This window comes from Mus musculus, chromosome 2 (genome assembly GCF_000001635.26).
Source record: "Mus musculus strain C57BL/6J chromosome 2, GRCm38.p6 C57BL/6J".
Lineage (NCBI taxonomy): Eukaryota > Metazoa > Chordata > Mammalia > Rodentia > Muridae > Mus > Mus musculus.
The window spans coordinates 175,861,626-175,885,510 of record NC_000068.7 but is presented as its reverse complement, the minus strand read 5'-3'; the positions used below and the strand labels follow the sequence as shown (position 1 = coordinate 175,885,510).

Here is a 23,885-nt window from a genome sequence, read left to right as displayed (position 1 = left end):
TTTTTTTCTGATTATAGCTCTGGGCAGCCTCTACCATCTACCTCTGTTGTTGCTTTCTGAGCAGCCTGTCTCTTTGTACTGCACCTCCAAGCTTAAACTATTTGAGGCAGACAGAAATCTTTTAGAAGGGCTCATGGTGGAAGAGGGCTCATGGAAAATCCAGACCAACAAGGACGTCTGGATCAGCTTGGGACATTTTTCTGAGTCCCAGCTCATTCCACAAATCCAAGAATTATGCATACCATTTTAGCTCAACTTTTGTTTTAGTTGTGAACCTGCACAGCTAGTGAGGACTCAAATGGCTCAGCAAAACAAGCGAATCCACTAAGAAACCAATTTTCCTCATCCCTTAATTTCACATCTTAGCATTTGTTTTTCATTTGAGAATCCCCAATTAGTTTTTAATATTGCATTCCATCCTATAGGTGTGATGCCTTCTGTAGACTCAGTTGGTTACTCTGCTCTACTATAAAATGCCACTTGTTTAAGTTCTTAGCTCAGCATACAAGTACTTTGGAGTCTGAAATGAAAGACAAACAGCATTATGTAATATGCCAAATCAGCTCATTGGCTGGGACACTACCAAACATCCACATTGCTATTGGTTCCCCTGTGATACACCTAATTTCCTAAATCTAGAGGCCATCTTTGCTTCTCCAGAACCAATCAGAGGAGGGAACACTGGGGTCACTCTTTCCTAGCTTTTATGTGGCTGGTATTGAGTCTTTCCCAGCTCTGAAGCTGGCATCCAAATCCTTTACTGGCATGGAGATCCTCTTTGTTTCCCTTGCCATGAATCCAAAAGTTCTGCCTTTGTTGCCTGCCTAGCCATTGGCTGCTGGCACTTTTGTTACCCATTTATAATCAGCTTGGGGCAGGGAATCTCAGTGTCCCAGTACAGGATTATCATGAAATTTGGGAAGAATTTAACAGGAGTAGCATAAGAATCAATACACAATTGGGAATTAGCAGAAAAACAAATCAAATCCAAACACCAGGCCCTAAGTATTGCCTTTTTGTTATTATCCTGAATTTAATCATATGGTGAAACTAAGTTCGTTTCCAAGGATTAGGTATTGTGGAGATCCAACCTCACTTTACTCATATTTTCTTTTTAAAACATAATGACTGTCTCTAACAATGCTTTCTGCTTTTCATTGTGCCCCTCAAAACATAAGACCTGTACTTTACCACCAAAGAACAAATCCATATGATTAGTTAAGCTATAACACCCATAATATATAACAGATGACACTGTAAACTACATAAGCCCCTATCCCTAAATCCTGATTGGTGTGAAAATAAAGGTATAATTTGGAAGGAATGTTTCTGTCTGATCCTCCTTTTTTAAAAAAAAATTAATTTTATTTCTTCATTTCTTTATTGTCTAACCTTTTTTTTACAATCCATACCTTATACCCCTTGTCTTATTCATGGTTTCTATTCCTACACAAACATCATGACCAAGAAGCAAGTTGGGGAGGAAAGGGTTTATTTGGCTTACACTTTCATACTGCTTACTGTTCATCACCAAGGAAGTCGGGACTGGAACTCAAGCAGGTCAAGAAGCAGGAACTGATGCAGAGGCCACAGAAGGATGTTTCTTTACTAGCTTGCTTCACCTGGCTTGCTCAGACTGCTGTCTTAGAGAACCCAAGACTACCAGTGCAGAGAGATGGTCCCACCCACAAGGGGCCTTTCCCCTTGATCACTAATTGAGAAAATGTCTTACATCTGGATCTCATGGAGGCATTTCCCAACTGAAGCTCCTTTCTCTGTGATAACTTCAGCTTGTGTCAAGTTGACACAAAATTAGCCAGTATAATTGACACCTTGTCAATTTGACACGCAAACACATCACTAGTAATGCTCAACTCTTAGTTTCTTATTCATGCCCAAGATATACACAACTTTGAAAGCCCCACAGACTTTACATATTAAAAGTTCAATGCTTTTAAAATATCCAATATCCTTCAAAATCCAAAGCCTTTTACAATGGAATCCACTAAAATACTTGTTTCCTTCAAGAGGGAAAAACATCAGGGCACAGTCACAATCAAAAGTAAAAATTAAACTCCAACTGTCCAATGTCTGGGATCCAACTCACGATCTTTTGGACAACTCCAAAAGAACCAAGGGCTTGGGTCACTTTTCCAACCCTGTCCTTTGTAGCACACAACTTGTCCTCTATGCTCCAGATGCATGTACTTTACTGCTGCTGCTGTTCTTCGTGGTCAATCATGGACCTGTCAACTCCAACACACTGCATGATCTCTTCAGTACTGGGCCATCAATTTCACCTGAGTCTGCACCTTCACCAGTTGCCTTCCATGACCTCTCAAAGTGCTGGGCCTTAGCTGCTCTGCATTATCCCTTCATGCCTTCAAAACCAGTACCACGAGGTTAAGACTCACACACTACCAAGTCCAGCCACAGCACAAGGTACCACCTTGATTATCTCTAGAACACTTCCTCTGTGCTCTCAGAAAACACTTCACAGATGATGCCACTTCAATGATGCTGGTTTCTTCTTAATCACTGCTAATTTCTTAGCTCCTGCTAACCAGCATCAACAGTCCCAGTAATGCAAAGTTTTCACTCTAGTAGTTCTGGTATCTTGTTAATCACAGCTGATTCTTCAGCCCCAGTTAACCAGAACCACAGAATCTTCACAAAGTAACAATGGCCCTGAAAAGAGGCTTTCATTTTCCCTCTAAAATTTCACAAGCCAGGCTTCCATCTTCTGCACGGTTCTCAACATTATCTTCCAAGCTCCTACACAACATCCCACAGCGTTCTTAACACAGAATGGATCTTCTAACCCAAAGTTCCAAAGTCCTTCCACAGTCCTCCCAAAACATGGTCAGGTTGACACAGGAATACCCCACTCCAGATACCAATTTGTCTTAGTCAGGGTTTCTATTCCTGCATAAACATTATGACCAAGAAGCAGTTGGGGAGGAAAGGGCATCCACTCACAATTTCCACATTGATATTCATACCAAAGGATGTCAGGACTGTAACTCAAGCAAGACAATAAGAAACATTTCTTGTATCCCCTTGAACTTTGTATGATTATTTTCAGGATTATAAAGAATTAGAAATGTTTAAAGGCTTCCCCATATTGAATGCATTTATGGGTTTCCCATTCATAATGATGAAGATTTGGGAAATCTGAAAAGGTTTCACCATATTATATTCCTAAATTTATTTGCAGTATGAATTGTTTCATTGTGAAGACTCTAAAATATTCAAAAAGTTTCACCATATTAAACACACTCAGCCTTTTGTTACATTTTGTTTTCTTTTGTGTCTTTGAATATGACTGACAAGTGAAAGCAATACCACATGGCTTGTAGACATCGGATTTCTCACCTCTATGTCTTCTTTTATGTATTTGAAGATTTTAATGCACAAGGCTCTGTTCACTTGTTCATTTCATAGTGTTTTTCTCAACTGTGTCTCTTTTTATTTACTTAGAGACTACTGTGACTTATAAAATGTTTACCACATTGCCTATATTCATAGGGTTTATATCTAGTGTGTATACTTTTGTGTTGGGAGATGACTCTTTTGTACAATTGCTTTCCCTAATTGGTGTTATTCAGAGGATTTCTCAAAACCTCATGTTCCTTACAGATTTGAAGATGATTGTGATGTAGAAGTGTTTTAAAACATTGCCAATATTCATAGGGTTTCTCTCCTGTATGTGTTGCTTTATATATTTGGAGGCCACTGCTTTGTGAAAAAGCTATAAAAGCACCATTGCTAACATTCAAAAATCTCTCTCCTATACGTGCTCTTTCATGATTTTGTTGATGACTGCTTTTTGAAAAAGTTTAACCACATTGGTTAAAATCAAAGCATTTCTCTCAACTATATGTGCTTTTATGTGTGTAAAGACTATTGGTTTTCGAAAAAGCTTTACCACATTGGTTACGTTTAAAAGGTTCCTCTCTGGTATATGTTCATTTATGTACTTGGAGATCAATGCTTGCTGCAAAGGCTTTATAACATCAGATACCTACATAGAGTTTCTCTCCTGTATGGTCTTTTCTCTTTAAAGGTCACTCCTTCCTGCAAAGACTTTACCACATTGGTTACATTCCTGGGTTTTTCAGCTGTGTGTGTTCGATTATGATATTCAAGACCACTGCTTCCTTCAAAGGGTTTACCACCTTGGTTACATTCATATGGTGTCTCTCCTGTATTTATCTTTTATGGCATTGGAGAACACTGCTTCCTGCAAAGGCTTTACCATACTAGTTACATTCATAGGGTCTCTCTCCTGTATGTGTTTGCTTATGTATTCGGAGATGACTGCTTTGTGCAAAAGCTTTACCACATTGTTTACATTCATAGGGTTTCGCTCCTGAATGTGTTCGTTTATGTTTTTGGAGGTCACTACTGCTTGCGAAGGCTTTACCACATTGTTTACATTCATATGGTTTCTCTCCGGTATGTGTTCGCTTATGTATTTGGAGGACTCTCCTTGTTATAAAAGCTTTACCACATTGGTTACATTCATAGGGTTTCTCTCCTGTATGTGTTCGGTTATGGATTTGGAGAGTACTGCTTTCTGCAAAGGCTTTACCACATTGGTTACATTCATAGGGTTTGTCTCCTGTATGTGTTCGCTCATGTTTGTGGAGATGACTGCTATGTGCAAAGGCTTTACCACATTGTTTACATTCATAGGGTTTCTCTCCTGTATGTGTTCGTTTATGTTTTTGGAGGTCACCACTTCTTGCAAAGGCTTTTCCACATTGGTTACATTCATAGGGTTTCTCTCCTGTATGTGTTCGCTTATGTATTCGGAGATGACAGCTTCTTGTAAAGGCTTTACCACATTGTTTACATTTATAGGGTTTCTCTCCTGTATGTGTTTGCTTATGCCTTTGGAGAGTATAGATTACTGCAAAGGCTTTACCACATTGGTTACATTCATAGGGTTTGTCTCCTGTATGTGTTCGCTTATGCATTTGGAGAGTATAGATTACTGCAAAGGCTTTACCACATTGGTTACATTCATAGGGTTTGTCTCCTGTATGTGTTCGCTTATGCATTTGGAGAGTATAGATTACTGCAAAGGCTTTACCACATTGGTTACATTCATAGGGTTTGTCTCCTGTATGTGTTCGCTCATGTTTGTGGAGATGACTGCTATGTGCAAAGGCTTTACCACATTGTTTACATTCATAGGGTTTCTCTCCTGTATGTGTTCGCTTATGTATTCGGAGATGACTGCATTCTGAAAAGGCTTTACCACATTGTTTACATTCATAGGGTTTCTCTCCTGTATGTGTTCGTTTATGTTGTTGGAGGTCACCACTACTTGCAAAGGCTTTTCCACATTGGTTACATTCATAGGGTTTCTCTCCTGTATGTGTTCGCTTATGGATTTGGAGGTCACTCCTTCTTTTCAAAGCTTTACCACATTGGTTACATTCATACTGTTTCTCTCCTGCATGTGTTCGATTATGTATTTGGAGATGACAGCTTCTTGCAAAGACTTTACCACATTGTTTACAGTCATAGGGTTTCTCTCCTGTATGTGTTCGCTTATGTATTTGCAGGACATTCCATGTTCTAAAGTCCTTACCACATTGGTTACAGTCATGGTGTTTCTCTCCATTATGTTTAATTTGATGCCTTTGTCTACCACTCTCATATGCAAAGGCTTTACCACATTGAATAAACTCAGAGGGTTGCTCTGCAGAACAACTTCTTTCATGCCTGCAAATAAAATTTGCACACGTGAAATCTTTCTTACACTGATTATACTGATGAGTCTTTTTATCTGTATGAATTGTTTTAAATTTTGGTTTCATTGAACAGAGCAATCTAATGTTAACATAATATTACTTTGTTTATATTCAAAGGAGTTCTAATAAATTATGAATTGTTTTACATCTTCGAGGATATATGAAATGGGAACAGTATTGATTATCAGGCTCACATTTATAACATACTTTTTCTATAAAATGTTACTCACATATTTGAAAAAAAACAGGAAGAACTCACAGTGTTTGCACAATGATTGCATTCACAAATTTTGTTATCATGAGAGTAATACTACATTTGGAATATGAACAAATGCAAAAGAAAAAAAAATTTCTACTGCCTTAATTCTCATTACTATTTTCAGCAGTTAGAGTTGGTAAATGTCCCCAGGAATGTTCGGAAACAAATTTTTTATAAACTAATATAGCACATTTAGTATGTTGTTCAAAATATGTTATACTGCATATCCTCTAATTGTTCTGGAAAAGTGAAAGGTATGTGGCTTCTTTCAATGCCCCAGTGATCACAAGGCTTGTATCAATCGTAACCTATGACATCCACATCAAAAGAAGAATAACAAGTGAAAATTCCACATTACATTCACAGCTGACTTTTTTTTGTCACAGAGATGTGGTATAGAGATTAAGGTTTTTCCACAAAACCATTTTTGAATCTTATGAACTGTTCATCTCACTAAATTTAGCAATGTTATTACAAGTATATCATTGAGCTCAGATATACTATGGATTATTTGCTCATTACTAGGTTTTAGACATATACTTGTCACCTAATCACTGTGTGTTCCTTTTGCAATAGCTAAGTGATATGAGACTGAAGACACTCACACTTGTATAGCATGGCTGTACTAGGCTTGATTTAAACAGTAACATATGTGTTAAGCCATTATTTCTCTGTCTTTGACCTAATGGAATGTCTTGCAAACAACAGTTACATATCTGCCATAAACATATATGATTTTTATGAAAGTCAGTAAACATCCATCACTGAAAGCAGTGCTTATTGTACCCTATTGGTTTTCTTTACTACTTGTACCACAAGTTAAACTTTCTTCATAGGCATTTTCTCCTCAGCTTGCAGAGTAAAATTACCTTCCATGACTTCTAGAAGTTTGAAAATGGTCTTCAATCGTATGTTCTTCCCAAATGTAACCTAAACCCAGTACCAGAGAAAGTATGTTACATTATTGGCTATTAAACAGTATTTATTAACTCCATTGAACTTTAAAACCATGAGTGATTTATTCATCATATTCTTCCTCATTCTCAATTGAAATTATAAAAACAAATAACAATAACAAAGAAACAGTTGTGCATACATGTTATAAAGTAAATAAAAAAATCATAATATTACCTATAGCTGTGAGATTCCTATAGGTCTCTAGCATCACATCTTTGTAGAGACTCTTCTGAGAAGGATCCAGCAAAGCCCACTCATCCTGAGTGAAGTTCACCTGCACGTCATCATAGGTGACTAAATCCTAAAAGATTCGATACGTGTGTATATAAAAAAATATGATACAGACAACAGTGTAAAGGTGTACTTCAAAATGAGTATTCGCTGACTGCCCTGCCCACCCACATAGTACTTTTTATCCAGTCTTTCACAGTTGGACAACAAAAACTTAAGTAAATAAATGATCTCTGGGAACCTGATGCCTTAGTATTAAGATGTTAATACATGGAACCATGTAGAATGCTGCTAGACCTTCACCCATTTTTTGTTCCCTGAGACCCAATATGCAAGAGTGCCCTTAGGACTGCAGTTTCCTCTCACCTGTCCATGCTACCTGCAGATACAAAAGACCTTTTCCATCTCCCCTTCCTTTCTTGCCACATGTCTGTGTCTTAGCCCCCAAGTATGGGCAGACACACCCTTCTCAACCATAGCCAGTACTCCCGAAGAACAAGCAGTCTGTCTAAAGACCAAGACCACTATCTGTTATCCTAGACATAATTCTCACAGTAGCCCACAGAACTGCAACACAATATCAGGGAAAGCTTCCTCTGCCCATTTCCATGTGGCCAATTTTCAACTTTTCTTCAATAACTAATACAACTACACCAGGAACAATGTGAACTTGACCAATGTTACCTGTGCTAGTATGTGTATAGAAATAAAATCATATTTCCTGACTCCGATAAAAATAACATAAATAAGTGACCCTGAAACTGTTATAAATCTGACCCTCCAGATACTACTGATCTGTCTTCAAACAGAGAGGCCCCATGCTCTAGAGTTCTCATTGAAATTGTTGATGATGAGAAAGTTGGACTATGGCTCAATAGCTGTTTATGACCCTTAGTAATTTCATGTTAAACCAGCCCCACCGAAGTATACAAAACAATGCTGAATGATAATTTAATGTCTGCTTCCTGCCATATGCATTATGTTCCAATCTGTCCTATCCACCCACCCAGCACCATCAACACCTGAGAAACTTCTGCATGTCAGAAGCTTTTTTTGTAACCAAGAATTGAGGTTCTGTGAATCATGCCATTTTGACAATAGTTAACAGAAAGGTAAAACGAATCTAATCAAATATTTCTGAAGGATGATCGCTGACAGCTCTTTACTACTAACTTCTAAAGTATTTATAAAACTAGTCACACAAAACTGAATACAGAAGGGTCAGGAATTCTAGAAATCAAACCATTGCTTTTCCAATGTTGTCCTACTACACACCAAAGGCAATTCCTGTATATACACACTGCATAGTGACATTTAAGTTTCATACCTTGCCACTCCCAGGGCTACCGAGCCTCTGGGAGCCCTGTAAATCCACACTTAGGAAGAGTCAAAGGACGAGGAGCTCTGTTATGATCACCACATGGACCAACAGAACCACACTCTGACCCATAGTCCATTTAGAACCAGCAGATCAGACTCAAATAGCTCTGCAGACTTGCTCCTCCTGTATTCTCAGTGGAGATTACTATAATAACCAGGGGATGGCTTGTAGTCTTCCAGGCAGCTTGTAACACATGCATCTGAGGAGAATCCTGTAAAGAACCTGTAAGCTACCTTCCCCTAGTGTTCCTGATTGTTAGTCCTGCCCAAAGTCCCTCATTAGCTTGGAAAAGCCAGCGGGGCCTCAGGGCAACAGTGGCTCCTCTACTGTGGGATCACAGAGCAAAAGACTCAGACAGCTGAAACCTTCCAAGCTCAACTGTTACACCCTACAAGCAGACATAGCCCTAGTCTGGAAAATTTACATTGAAAAGAATATTCTAGTCCTGCAGACCAAGTATTTTCCATTTAAAAGGCCTAGGGTCCTTTCTTTGTATATTCAATTATGCATGCAGCCAACTCTTCTTCATAGTGGGGTGGTCCTGCAGACAACCTGGGATCAAATTCATACATTAACAATATTAAAAGTAAAAGTGGCTATGAATTTTAAAGATAGAAACTTTTAATGGGCAAAAAGAGGGAAGAAAATGAAGAAATAAAATGTAAAGACATCACTGCTTCTAGGTATGGTGGAGGAGAAAGTATATTATACACAAAAGAGTGAACACAGCCAGACCCAGTTATACCTGGGATAGTATAGAGTAGACATGACCTGGGACCTTGTGGAGAGAGGAAGGAGGGCAGAAGCAAGAGTCAGATCAGGATGATTAATGATAGATGAAAAGTCCAGTTCCTAAATGATTGAATTGCATAAGGAATGGCAGCTGGGAGATTGGCAGTCCTACTGCTGGGGTAGATGGTGAGGTATGCCAGCAATATGGTGTCACAACGAGGGCCTGTGATCTCATTTGACATTGCCCTAATCTGAAAAATGCCTGAAGATGACCAGTATGGAATTTTACTGATTGTGTAAAATTGATTACTTGACTCCTCACGGTGAATGTCAACCACTGCCAAAGCAGAAAGGCCTCACCTACCTTATTCCTCCTCCTTTTCTGTGCTGCAAGTAGACCAGCTTCAAAGTTGGTCAGTGAACTCAACCTTATACCTGTCCCTCTTTATTTGTAATCCCCTAATTTGTAACCCTGTAACCCAGGGAGGTTAGACAACACTCATTCCCTGGTGTCTTTTGTCTCACTGATCAGTCAGAACCCAGCCTGAAAGCAGTTGTAGGAATGTTTTCCAAGCCCTGGGCAGCAGAGGGAGGATTAGGAGTTCAAAGCAAGTCTTAACTGCATGGCATAAAGAAAGTAGGAGCTACAGGAGATGTTTCTCTAAACATACAGATGTGAAATCTCTTTAAAAATAGGAATGAAATTCTTAATTTGGGGAAAATATTGGAGAATAGAAACACGTAAGACGTCAAATCACCTATGCATAATGAAAATGAAATTCAGAAAAGTAATACCAAAATTTAATATTTAAAAAGATCAATATAATTGAAAAAATATATTCCTGTACTGATTTGAAAAAGATCAGGCCCTTCCTGGTAGAAGGAATGTCATTAATAAGATAGCATTTGACCTTGCCCCTATGTGCTTTGTTAACTACTGAGACCTATAATGTGACACACACAGTTACAAGTAATGGCATGTGTTTTACATTTTTGAGCTCACTTAAATATGTCACCCAAGGATTGCACATGTTTATCTAATACAGATCCTGAAATGGGAATTCATTACTAACTGGTTCTAGCTAACCTGCCCAAATTAAACACCCACCAATCAGATTTTACTAAACTATATCCATAAATTAATATAATCTGTGAAGTTATCAAATTATTCTCACTGCCCTAATCAGGTCCTTCTCCATAACAGTGACCCCTGCAGCATACTCCCCCTCTGGTCTGTGACCTAGCTCTTGTCAGCACTGTTTTATCTGACAGTGTACACAGTAAGCTGTTCCTCTGGTTCTCATCCTGCCAAGTGTATTTCCACACACAAGCCCCTGCCACAAAGGTTTTGTCCAGATGCAGGCTTATAATAAAGTTACTCAGAGGCCACAGCCTGGTCCAAAAGGAGAGACTAAGTCCACAAGGGACCTCACAGGTGGCCCCATCTGTCTGGCTGAGGCTTACCATCCTGCCTCTGGGAAGACCTATTACACAGGCATCCTTTGCTAAGATGCTTGCTCACCCCACTTCGTTGGAGATGAAGTTGCACTTACCATGTCTGAAGTTCTAAGCTTGCCTGAGCTAACCTCACAGCATTCAGTAAAAATAATAAGAACCGATTCCACAGAAAATCTGAGAGCAGCTGAGTTACACAGAGAAACTTGCAGGCTTAGTACCTGGAAGAGTCACCTCCTCTTCTGCCTGGCAACTCCATGTGGAGGTTTTGATTGGCCATTGAGTCTTGAGTGACATGAGGACCATGCTTAGGGTCAGAGTGTCTGTAGGGACACAGCACAATGGTTCGAGCCTGGGCCAATCCTTTTCCATATCTGCAGATTTCCAGTTCAGTAGCACTAGTGTGTCTCCTCCAATGGCCTACCTGTCTGATCCCCTGCCAAGCCCTTCTGAGGGGCTAAGATTCTTGATCCCTGCTGCTTACCTGCCTGCCTCTCCACCTTTCTGGTCAGTGACCCTGGGTTCACTGCTTTGAAAGGTTGGAGCTTGCCTGAGCTCCAAATCCAGCGCTCAGGAGGCATTTCCCCTTCTTCCTCCTGGAATCAAGCTGGGTAGCTTGCATACCCCATCAATCAGCTGACACTGGAGTTACCAAACTGTCCACAGGTGGTCAGTGCCAGAATATTAGCAACTGAAGAGGGATTTTAGGATATAAGATTTTGTTTTGTGGCTTCAGGCTGGGTTCAGGTAAATTGCAAGTACTTTCTACCTAATGGCTATGAGACAAGGCTCAGAGCAAAGCAGGACACATGTCACTGAGGAGCACTCAGTGCATTAATCAGAACAATTGTCCTCACTGGGTTGGTAAAACAAACATAACAACAACAAACCCACACCTATATTAGTAAAATATATCACTGTTCTGATTTGAAAAAGACCAGGCCCTTCTTGGTAGAAGGAATGGCATTAATAAGATAGTGTTTGACCTTGCCCCTAAGTGCTTTGTTAACTACTGATGTCTACAATGTGACACACACAGCTACAGATAATGTCATGTGTTTAATATTTGTGGGCTCACTTAAATATGTCACCCAAGGATTGCACATATCTCATAATACAGATCCTAAAATGGGAATTCATTACCCACTGGTTCAAGCTAACCTGCCCAAATTAAACACCCACGAATCTAGTTTTATATACGTCCATGCATAATTAATACAATCTGTGAAATTACAAAATCATTCTCACTGCCCTAATCAGGCCCTTCTACATAACAGTGGCCCCTGCAGCATACTCCCCTTTCCTTTGGTCTGTGACCTAGCTCTTGTCAGCACTGTTTTACCTGACAGTGTACACAGTAAGCTGTTCCTCTGGTTCTCACCTGCCAAGTGTATTTCCACACACAAGCCCCTGACACAAAGGTTTTTTCCAGTGCAGTCTTATAATAAAGTTACTCAGAGGCCACAGCCTGGTCCAAAAGGAGAGACTAGGTCCACAAAAGACCTCACAGGTGGCCCCATCTGTCTGGCTGATGCTTACCATCCTGGCTCTGGGAAGACCTAGTACACAGGCATCCTTTGCTAAGATGCTAGCTCCTCCTCTTTGTGGGACATGACACTGCACTTACCATGTGTGAAGTTCTGAGCTTGCTTGAGCTAAATTCACAGCATCCAGCGAAGACACTAAGAACAGATCACACAGAAACACTGAGATCAGCTGAGTTACACAGAGAAACTTGCAGGCTTGGTACCCGGAAGTCACCGCCTCTTCTAACTGGCAGCTCCATGTGGAGGTTCTGATTGGCTATTGAATCTTGAGTGACATGAGCAACACCCTTAGGGTTAGAGTTTGCTGAAGGGACACAATATAGTGTTTCCAGCCTGGGCCAATCCTTTTCCATATCTGCAGATTTCCAGTTCAGTAGCACCAATGTGTCTCCTCCAATAGCCTACCTGTCTGTTCTCCCGCCAAGCCCTTGGGAGGGGCTAAGATTCCTGATCCCTGCTGCTTACCTGCCTGCCTCTCCACCTTTCTGGTCAGTGACCCTGGGTTCACTGCTTTGGAGCTTGCCTGAGCTCCAATGACAGGACTCAGGAGGCAATTTCCCTTCTTCCTCCTGGAATCAAGCTGGATAGCTTGCATATCCCATTAATCAGCTGACACTGGAGTTACCAAACTGTCCACAGGTGGTCAGTGCCAGAATATTAGCAACTGAAGAGGGTTTTTTGGACACAAACTTTGTTTTGTGGCTTCAGGCTGGGTTCAGGTAAATTGCAAGTACTTTCCACCTAATGGCTATGAGACAAAGCTCAGAGCAAAGCAGGACACATGTCACTGAGGAGCACTCAGTGCATTAATCAGAACAATTGTCCTCACTGGGTTGGTAAAACAAACATAACAACAACAAACCCACACCTATATTGGGAAAAATATATCACTGTACTGATTTGAAAAAGATCAGGCCTTTCTTGGTAGAAGGAATGGCATTAATAAGATAGTGTTTGACCTTGTTCCTATGTGCTTTGTTAACTACTGAGATCTATAATCTGACACACACAGCTCCAGCTAATGGCATGTGTTTTACATTTCTGATACATTCTATCTATATAGTACAGATCCTAAAACAGAAATTCATTATCACTGGCTCAAGCTAACCTGCACAAACTAAGCACCCACCAATCTAATTTTATTTAATATCATGCATTATTTAATACATGCTGTTAAATTACAAAATTATTCACCCTGCCTGACTCTTATCCTTCTCTAGAATGGTGACACCTGGAGCAGATTCTCTTATGGTTTTATCTATGATCAAGCTATCTCCCGCCCTGTTTCACCTGACAGAGATAACAGTAAACCATTGCTCCCGTTCTTATCTAAAGGTGGAAGATATGGAGGGTTCATTATATGACTCAAATGAGCAATTATAAAACACTTTTTTGCTACATTCTTTTTTTTTTTTTTTTTTAAAGATTTTTTTATTTATTATATGTAAGTACACTGTAGCTGTCTTCAGACACTCCAGAAGAAGGAGTCTTGATCTTGTTTCAGATGGTTGTGAGCCACCATGTGGTTGCTGGGATTTGAACTCCGGACCTTCGGAAGAGCAGTCGGGTGCTCTTTTCCCACTGAGCCATCTCACCAGCCCGCTACATTCTTTAACTCAAGAATTTAGGAATTTATATCAAGAGGAAAGCAAGGCCATTGTCCTGGGTAGCAGCAGACCAGGATCAAGGCTACCTGAGTCAAAATAGCTTGTCTTAGAAACATCTCTATATGGGGAAGAAGAGACAGCTCTCCCAGAACTGACATGTCACCCCAGAAAAAATCTCTCCATATACAACTAAAATATTAATTAGGAAAAATGTCTTAATGACAGCATGGATTCAGCTGCGGCTAATGCTCAAAGACCAGGCAGCCAAAAACAGGTTTTGGATTCCACACATGCTCTCACCCATAAGTTTCTTTCCTGTTCAGTCCCCAGGTTATTTTGAACAATTTTAATATGGACTGGAGATTACAAATCCTACTTAAGACTGCTAGGAGATTTACACAGCAAAGACCCCCAGAATCACTGATTAAGTGTCTCAGAGCCCTGAAATAGCAAGCCATTTCTCAGAGATGGGTTCCTGAGTTGGAGGTCGCAGGAGATGAGAAAAATAGCAAAAGTAGAAGGTAGAATTTACAACAGCTGCAGTGGGGAGAGCTTACACAAGCTATGTCTTATGCCAAGTAAACTTTTTAAGAGTAGCATCACCCGGGCGTGGTGGGGCACGCCTTTAACCCCAGCACTTGGGAGGCAGAGGCAGGCGGATTTCTGAGATCGAGGCCAGCCTGGTCTACAGAGTGAGTTCCAGGACAGCCAGGGCTATACAGAGAAACCCTGTCTCAAAAATAAAATCAAAAAAAAAAAAAAAAAAGTAGCATCTTGTATCCTACTTACAGGGATAAGTGGAAAGAAATGGAGACCTCTATGAAGTTTGCAGAAGCTAGAATACACTGGGACAAATTCAGGAGAAGTCTAATAAAACAACCCTGCACAAGGGAACTGCCAAGTATCTAAAAAAAAACATTACTGACCAAGCCCCCAGTGCACTTGGGGACCCTACTCAGTGCAGGGTGGCACAGAATTACTGCATGGCACAGCAGAGACGGAGGTAGAGTTGACTGGCACTGCAGAAGTGGGTTTGCAACTTCCCCTCCCTGCCTGCATTCCTTTGTATTTGCTGGAACCCTCGCACCAAGGCTGGCAAGAGATCTCCGTGGAAAACCTTTGGTACCCAAGTCCACAAGCTACTAGGGCTACTGAGCTTCCCTCATCCCCATTAATCCACACTCAGGAAGGGTCAAAGGAAAAGGGCCTCTGCTATGATCACCACATGGACCAACAGAACCACAGTCCTTGGAAATAGCAGAACTGACTCAGATAACTCAGGAAACTTGCTCCTCCTGGCCTGGCAAAGGAGACAATTACAATCACCATGACATGGCTTTTGGCCTTCTTCACAGTTTGCAACAGATGGCTCTGAAGAGACTCCCATAAAGAACCCCAAGCTACCTTCCACTAGGGTTCCTGATAGAGAGGCATGGACAGAGTCCCTCATTAGCCTGGAAAACACAGCTGGGACTAGGACAACAGCAGCTCCTCCACTGTAAGATCACAGAGCAAATGATTCAGACAGCTGAAGCTTTCCTGGCTCAGCAATTCCGCCACAGTTGCAGACAGAGCTCTAGTCTGGGAAATTTGCATTCACTAGAATTTTCCAGACTCCACTTATTTTCCTTTTTAAAGGCACAGAGCCTTTCTTTGCAATTAAAGAGCATTATTAAATTATACAGGCAATGTCCAGTGCAGCCATCTCTGCTTCATACTTGGGAAGCCCTGCAGCCAAACTGCAATCAAATTCACACAGTAACAAAAATTAAAAAGAAAACCTCCCGCCAGAAGGCAATCCTGTACTCCAGTACTCCAGCCCCGGACCTGACCAAGGACGCTCGCTCGCGTGGGAACCATTCAGTGGCCCCTATCCCCCAACTTCTCCTCCCTTTGGCCCCGAAGCCAGTGCCACCCCTGGGACCCCATTCTGTCCTAAGCACTTCCGGGGTATCCAGCGTGGGATGCTGGAGGCTGGGAACCTGGTGCCTAGAGCTGCCCTTTTCCACCACCCACCGAGTTGGGTCCGTGCCTTCCCATGGCCAGACAGCCACCCGCGGCCATGTGGAAAGCGTCCTGCAGTCCTCCCGCTCCTGCCTGCCCAGGGCAATGGATCTCTGGCCAGAAGCGAGTTCTCTCCCACTCCCCTCTTTTCCCCACACCGACGGCACCGCAGGAGATGACCTGGCACTTACCATGTTTGGAGTTCTGAGCTTGACTAACCTTCTCTCACAACACCCAGTAGAGTCACGCAGAACACATCACACAGAAACTCCCATGACCGCTGAGTTACAGAAAGGAGCTTGCAAGCTTGACCTGGAAGAGCCGCCTCCTCTTCTGACTGGCTGGTCCATGTGGAGGCTCTGATTGGCTATTGAGTCTTGAGTGACATGAGCACCACCCTTAGGGTTAGAGTATGTTAAAGAGACAGGGCACAGAGGTTCCAGCTTTGGCCAAACCTTTTCCAGATCTGCAGATTTGAAGTTCATTAGCACAAGTGCCTCTCATCCAATTGCTTACCGGTCTGTCCTCCCATCAAGCCCCTGGGAGAATGTAAGACTTCACATCCCTGCTATTCAACTGCCTGCTTCTACCCCCTTATGGGCAGTAACTCTATGCTTCCCTGCTTTGCAAATTTGGAGCTTGCTTAAGCTCCAATCACAGCACTCAGAAGATATTTCCACTTCTTCCTCCTGGATTCAAGTTGGATGGCTCTCACAGTCAATAAATCAGATTACAATGGAGTTAAAGCTGTCCCAGATGTGGAAATGTGCCCAGAATATTAACAATTAAGAAAGATTTTAGAAAGCAATATTTGTTTGGTGCCTTCAGGCTGGGTTCAGCTACACTGCAAGGACTGTTCAACTGGTGTTTCTGAGACAAGCCTCAGAGCAAAGCAGGAAACAACAACCACAAACCCCACAGCTGTGCTATCAAAGATTCTCCTGATGAACAGAGCTGATAGAATGAATCTCTATTATATAGTTAATGCATTTATTAGAATGACTCACAGGATGCCATTCAACCAGTCCAAAAATGGCTGTCTACACATTTAAAATTTCCAATAGTGGTTCAGTTCATGTGGCTTGACGTCTCAACTAGTCTTCATTATATACCTTAATTTTCAAAATTATGCACTACTGCCAAAAATAAAACAAAAAAAACAAACAAACACACACAATAACAACAACAACAACAACAAAAAGTTGTTAGAAAGAGGTAGGGCATTAAGGCAAAGAGATAGAGCTACCATCTTCAATGTCCTTTATATATGTAGGCTGTCACCATAAACTGTTGCCTAGATCCAAGGTGGATCTTATCACCCCAAAAGACCCAGATTAAAAATACTTTTCCCAGATTGAAAACTACAATTAAGAAAAATCCCTCACAGTACCCAACTCTTTCTGTTTCAGCTAATTCCAGATGTGTTCAATTTGACTGACAAGAATACCTAGCACAGCAGACAAGACAGAACAGCTTCAAAAGATTTTTCCGGTGATGGGTAAGGAGAGCACAGGAGCCATTTCCAAAGCAACGCCTTTCTTCAAGTGTGGGAGCATTGAGATTTTACTCAGGGAATCTAGACACATTTACACATAGATCTGCCTACTCCTATGAATGTTAAGTTAAATTCTTTTCTGAAGATGATCAAATGTAAAAGCTGAGATATTGAAGGGCATTCTTACCTCATAGTCATCCAGAATCATCCATAAATTATAAAAATGTTGGACATAAATGCATCTGGAAAGTTCCTCTTGGATTACAAGGTCTTAGCTGTAAATCAAGGGAAAGGTGAGAACTCATTTTGAACTCCACCAAAGTGGGAGCTTGCAATATGGGTGTGGTCAGAAGAGATTAAAGCCTGAAAATGCACCCAAGTGTCACACCTCTTCCAAAAAGGCAGACCAGTGTTCCTTCCCAAACAGTTCCACAAACTAGGAAGTCTATGGGAGCCATATTAATTTAACCTATGAGTCTATGGGAGCCATGTTAATTTAACTACCATCTGTCTCCTCAAACTAAAAAACACCTGTTTATCTAACATCACTGTACCATATCCTAAAGAGAGCCTATTATGCTTTCCACACACAATGTCACAAAGGAAGCCTTACCAGAAAGAATCAGAGCATTATAAACAATAAACAGAACAAACAAGACCAAAATTCAACAGGGAATCCATCAAAACTTACAGTTTCTTGTTCAGCAACTTGAGATTATGATGAAATTGCCTTAGCCACAAGGTCTTAGGAATTCCCACTCTTCTAGCTCTGTCACCTGAAGCACACACAGCTTTGTTTCCTCAAAGTCACTATCTTCTTTCAGCTTTCCTCAAAGCTGGTGTTTGTATCTCAAATCTATAATGTATAGCACTCTCTCTTATTTTATTGAAAGTAGGTTAGTGGGCTACAGGGATCATTCAGTTGTTGTTAAGAGCACTGCCCAAACCCATTTCACTTCCTAGCACTCAAATGGGAGTTCGGTCATCTGTAGCTACACTTCTATGAAAATACTTGAGTATAAGCTGGTACCTGTCATTGACTTGGATGGTTACATAAGTGATACATTTGCTCTAAGTCCTGACATCTAGATGTAAGATTAATGATATCAAAGTATACCTCTGTTGCCAAGGACCAAGCCTGGGCTTGGAGACTGGTAGAGAGAGAAGGGGTGTCTGGGAGCATGAAAACAAAGGACTGGTAGTCAAGTCCTGTGTCCAAGCTGTCAGTCTATGCTCTGCAGGAGACAGCTTCCCATCCTCCTTTCGCTGTATTCTGTTTTCTTTCTGATCTGCTTGCTCTGCAGGTCTCCAGACAGCTCTCTGTCTATGTTCTGCTGGAGACTGTTCACCAAGCAGCTATCTCCTGCTATTCTAAAAAATTCACTCAATAGTTCATCTCCTGCATACCATAACCAGAATCTATTATTATATCTCTCAAACCTGCCATTTACTCCAGTTTTCCTTTTGATTGTCTTAAGAAATAGATCCTGTATCCACAGGAACTTAATTCTTATGAGACAGGAAGCATACATTTTCTTTTAACCTTACAAAAGCAGATATTTGCCTGCCTCTGTGAAGCATAAAGGCTAAGCTCAAACTGGCTGGGTGGGACCCAGGCCTGAAATTACCATTTCTAACACACATGAGACTAAATTTGCTCTTTCCCAGGCTGATCCTGAAATCAGTAAACTGTCAGCCTTTCTAAGCATCATCATCATCAACAACAACAAAAACATTAGCTGGGTGAGATCTTCTGTTATCACCACTTTCCAAATCTCTTTATCTCCTTCCTTAGTATCTTTCTGAGAAGTTGGCTTTCATTCCTTTAGATTCTTGACGTCCCTCATAATTTATATACATTATTATTTATTGAGAAATAATATATTTTTAATCGATGTTTTAGGGGTCTGTTCCACAGTCTTAAGGGCTGTCTTGAAAGTCCCAGCATTTACCATTTGGCTGAGACATGAGCCACACCTTTGCTTTTGGACTTGTGCTGTTTCTGATCATCATGCACTCATTAATGTTAACAGGGAGAACATTCCTTAAAGGAGGATTGTAAAATATGTACATTATTCTGTAAACAAGCCTTAAGCTCATGGTAGTCATTAGCACTTTCAGAGGCCCACATCCACTGGTCCTGTGGGAGGGGCAGAAACCATGCCATTCTGTAGTAACCAAGTTTTTATATGGTTTCCAGGGCAGAATAGAGCATCAGCAACTAGGCAAAATATGATTGGTGGAACAGTGCACCCTTTAAACTGGTCTTTAGGGAATGAGGTGACCAGGAACTTCCCTTGTCTGAAAGGGGGCAATGGTCCATCCTGTGGAATGTGTCCCCACCCACAGGTTGTCCTGCCCTGTGGTCTGAGAAATGTTAATTACCCTCTCCCTTATGGAGGGGCAAGTGTTTCATGACCTTCGCAAAGTTCCTGAGTTGACCTTTTCAAGAGACCTTATTGCGAAGCTGTGGATAAAGTAAGACTCTGGCAAGCATCACCTTACAGGGAAACCCCTGAGTGAACAATGCAGAGCAGAAAATCAATGCAAAAAGCAAGAGGAATTTATTGTTTGAATGTTTTGGGATTATACTACACCTGAAGGAGAGGTGGTGACCTCGTGCAGCCCATTCATTAATTTTTTTATACAGTTTTCAGAGCAGCAGCAAGTAGACACAATATGACTAGTGGAAGAGTGTACCCTTTAAAGAGTTTGGTCTTTATGAGCTGAGGTAGCAAGGGCTTTTCTTGGCTGTGGGGGCAGGGGGAGTTCAGAGGAGAGGTGGTGGGGGTATGCGACCTGTCTCTTCACCTTGAGGAGTGTGTCTATGTGCTCTGGGTTTCCCTTATCTGCATGTGGTCAGCAGTAGGTCCCCCCTATGGTCTGCAGAATTTAATTAAATTAGCTTCTCCCTTCTGGAGCACAGGGGTGCCTACATGTTCTATGACCATTGTCTTTCAGGAGGGGAGGGGTCTGGTGGAATTTCCCAAAGTTGCTGAGCTCACCTTTTCAGTAGCATGCAATGCATTTCTTCAGTCCAGGCACTCAGAACTCAGAGGAGATCCCTGAGATTTTGGATAGCCATTATTACATATCAACACAAACACACACACACACACACACACACACACACACTCACACACTCACAGGAAAAGAAAAACAAAATTAATAACATGATAAAAAGAGCATTGGGGAATTGGGACAGTACTATAACCCTTAAAGTTATTTAAGATGTTTGGATCCAATGCCATACAATCATTTTCAAAAATGAATATAGCCAAACATAATAGCATGTGCTATCAATTCCAGCAGTTTGGAGGCAAATTCACATCCATGAATTTGAGGACACAATGTTCTACATAGTCACGTCCATATTTTTAAAAAATAGTTATGGTTGCACTGTCAAGAACAAAGGAGCAATGACCTAAATGATGTGAAGTAAAAAGTTATTTTATTGCCAGACCAATCCTGCAGTCTCCTCTGAATTAGGAAAGAATAGCAGCCCTGAGTAAAAACACAGGAAATTTTCTATTTAAACTCAAGGCCAAGGTTCATAGTAGGTGATTACAAAACTAGAATTGCTTTGCAGTCAGTAATTTAGTGAAAAACCTGGCAGCTCTAAAACCATACCACGAACACTGGAAACAATTTACACCATGTAAATCTTAAGATTATTGGGGAAAAACAAGTCAAAATGAAAAGTTGTCCTTTAACATAGAACATGAGTAGAGAAAATACCGTACTAAACAATATAGAAATTACTGTATTTTTTTCTTTAGGATTAATTTGGAACAGGAAAAAGAATAGTCTTTAACTGGCCCTTAAAAATATAGTTTAGATTGTTTAATCATCCTTTTTTTTTGAGACAGGTTCTCATTTATAATGCAGCTGACCTTTACTCACTAAATAAACTACAATTTACAACACTTATTGGATCTGTAATAAGGAGTAGTGTTTATTTAATCCTGTGTTTTGGGCCACCATTACTTAAATGAGAGTCTTCAATACAAGATGGACCTGATTCATGATTTGGTATTGGTTGAGTTAGAAGTAAAGGAGAATGTTCATAAAGGGGTTGCTTCTTCAGGGAAGTATATAATTGTCAATCTTGGGATCATGCCTAACTTCAAAGACACAGGACAGATTATAACTGCTCTAGAGATAAAGTTTGAACAGTATTCCATCCTGGTTCCTATAGTTGGAAGGGGGCAAAAAAGTCAGAAGATAGGAAAGAATGAACAGACCAAACAAGACCAAAATTCTGCAGGGAAAACACCAAAACTTATAGCTTCTTGTTCAGCAATTTAAGATTATGATAAAATTGCCCTGACTCTAAGGTCTTAGGTATTCCCACTCCTCTAGCTGTGTCACCTCCTGCATACATAGCTTCCTTTCTAAAAAACATAAATAAAAAAGATTTATTTATTACTTATATGTAAGTACACTGTAGCTGTCTTCAGACACACCAGGAGAGGATGTCAGATGTCATTATAGAAGGTTCTAAGCTACCATGTGGTTGTTGAGATTTGAACTCAAGATCTTCAAAAGAAGAGTCAGTGTTCTTAACTGCTGAGCTATCTCTCCAGCCCCTACATAGCTTCTTTCCTACAAACACCACTATCTTCTTTCTGCAGCTGTCCTCAAAACTGGTCCTTGTATTGAATCTTTTGTGTATAGTATTCTCGTTTATTCTATTGAAAGTGGGTTAGTGGACTGCTCAGATCATTCAGTTCTTTTTTTTTGTCATTTTGAAAATTTTTATTTAATTATTTTATGTAAATGAGTACACGATAGTGGTCTTTGGACACAGGAAAAGAGAGCATTGGATCCCATTACAGATGGTTGGGAGCCACCATGTGGTTGCTGGGAATTGAATTCAGGATGTCTGTAAGATCAGCTAATGCTCTTAAGCACTGGGCCATCTCACGAGCCCAAAAATGCCATTTTAACATTTAAAATCTATATTAAAAAAAAAGAAACAGATTCATTAGGTCATTATCTAGGCTCATGTACCTCAAATTCCTGCTTGTTAATTTTCTGTATTTTTCTTGAGCATTGGTCATAGTACACAATAATTAGCATTTCAATCTGATGCATGCTTACCATAGAAACACCAGCTTTCTGACAGTATGAAGTCACTGGGAAACTGGGTAATGACTAAGCAAAAATGTTAAATAAAGTAATGCTCACACCTACATTAAGAACTATTTGTTGTCAGACATTATCAAATGGATATACAGAAAATACTCATAGTGAAGAAAACGAAGTCTTCTGTGTAACAACATAACATATAAAACTGAGAGACAGTCCCTAAAAACAGAAAAGCTAAACATATCCATGTAATATTAGAACTCATTTAGGCACAATTGTTTCAACAAAGAGAAAAAAACTAGACATAGAATCATTGTCATATGGCAACAAAGAACAAAAAATTAGGACGGTGCCTCCATAAGAGACAGAGAACAGCACTTGCCGTTGACAGCAAAAATTGAAGGTAAAATAGCCAACCTCTCCAATATGTTCAACAGTCAATCCATGGTGAAAGACTTTTTTTTTCTTCCAATTTTTTATTAGGTATTTACTTTATTTACATTTCAAAGGCAATCCTGGAAGTTCCCTATACATTGCCTCCTCCATGCTCCCCTACCCACCAACTCCCATGTCTTGGCCCTGGTGTTTCCCCTGTATTGGGGCATATAAAGTTTGCAAGACCAAAGGGCCTCTCTTCCCAATGATGGCCGAATAGGCAATCTTCTGCTACATGTGCAGCTAGAGATACTAGCTCAGGGGTATTGGTTAGTTCATATTGTTGTTCCACCTATAGAGTTGCAGACCCCTTCAGCTCCTTGGGTACTTTCACTAGCTCCCCACTGGGGGCCCTGTGTTCCATCCAATAGTTGACTGTGAGCATCCACTTCTGTGTTTGCCTGGCACTGGCATAGACTCACAAGAGACAGCTATATCAGAGTCCTTTCAGCAAATTCTTACTGGCATATGCAATAGTGTCTGTGTTTGGAGGCTGATTATGGGATGGACCTCAGTGTGGGGCAGTCTCTAGATGGTCCATCCTTTTGTCTCAGCTCCAAACTTTGTCTCTGTAACTCCTTCCATGGGTGTTTTGTTCCCAATTCTAAGAAGGGGTGAAGTGTCCACACTTTGGTCTTCCTTCTTCTTGAGTTTCATGTGTTTTGCAAATTGTATCTTAGGTATTCTAAGTTTCTGGGCTACTATCTAATTATCCCTGAATGCATATCATATGAGTTCTCTTGTCATTGGGTCAACTCACTCAGGATGATATTCTCCAGATCCATCCATTTGCCTAGGAATTTAATAAATTCATAGCTTTTAATAGCTGAATAGTACTCCATTGTGTAAATGTACCACATTTTTTGTATACATTCCTCTGTTGAGGGACATCTGGGTTCTCTCCAGCTTCTGGCTATTATAAATAA

The 23,885-nt window shown here is 40.7% G+C and overlaps 1 protein-coding gene across 4 annotated transcripts; it reads right to left on the bottom strand.

The window, feature by feature from the left end:
- Positions 1 to 16,296, bottom strand: Gm6710 (predicted gene 6710). 4 transcript variants are annotated; one of them, XM_030251929.1, is made up of 7 exons: positions 16,130 to 16,291; positions 12,408 to 12,462; positions 11,002 to 11,103; positions 7,156 to 7,282; positions 6,894 to 6,954; positions 5,135 to 5,736; positions 1 to 4,966 (listed from the first exon to the last, which is right to left on the bottom strand). In XM_030251929.1, the coding sequence occupies exons 4-7, from the start codon at positions 7,187 to 7,189 to the stop codon at positions 4,263 to 4,265; spliced, it is 1,401 nt and encodes a 466-aa protein (XP_030107789.1). In that variant the 5' UTR covers positions 7,190 to 7,282; positions 11,002 to 11,103; positions 12,408 to 12,462; positions 16,130 to 16,291; the 3' UTR covers positions 1 to 4,262. The 4 variants fall into 4 exon arrangements, with proteins under 4 accessions (XP_030107789.1, XP_030107787.1, XP_030107788.1 ...); XM_030251927.1 differs by lacking the exon at positions 11,002 to 11,103; XM_030251928.1 differs by lacking the exons at positions 11,002 to 11,103; positions 12,408 to 12,462 and having other exon boundaries at positions 16,130 to 16,296.
- Between the last annotated feature and the right edge of the window lie 7,589 nt (positions 16,297 to 23,885).

What these genes read in the sequence shown, in the direction of transcription:
- Gm6710 (NM_001164689.1), bottom strand. An exon ending in TAGGAATCTCACAGCTATAG is followed by an intron (nt 6,955 to 7,155) that starts GTAATATTATGA and finishes TACTGGGTTTAG; the next exon opens with GTTACATTTGGGAAGAACAT. An exon ending in ACTTCTAGAAGTCATGGAAG is followed by an intron (nt 5,737 to 6,893) that starts GTAATTTTACTC and finishes TTTTATTTGCAG; the next exon opens with GCATGAAAGAAGTTGTTCTG.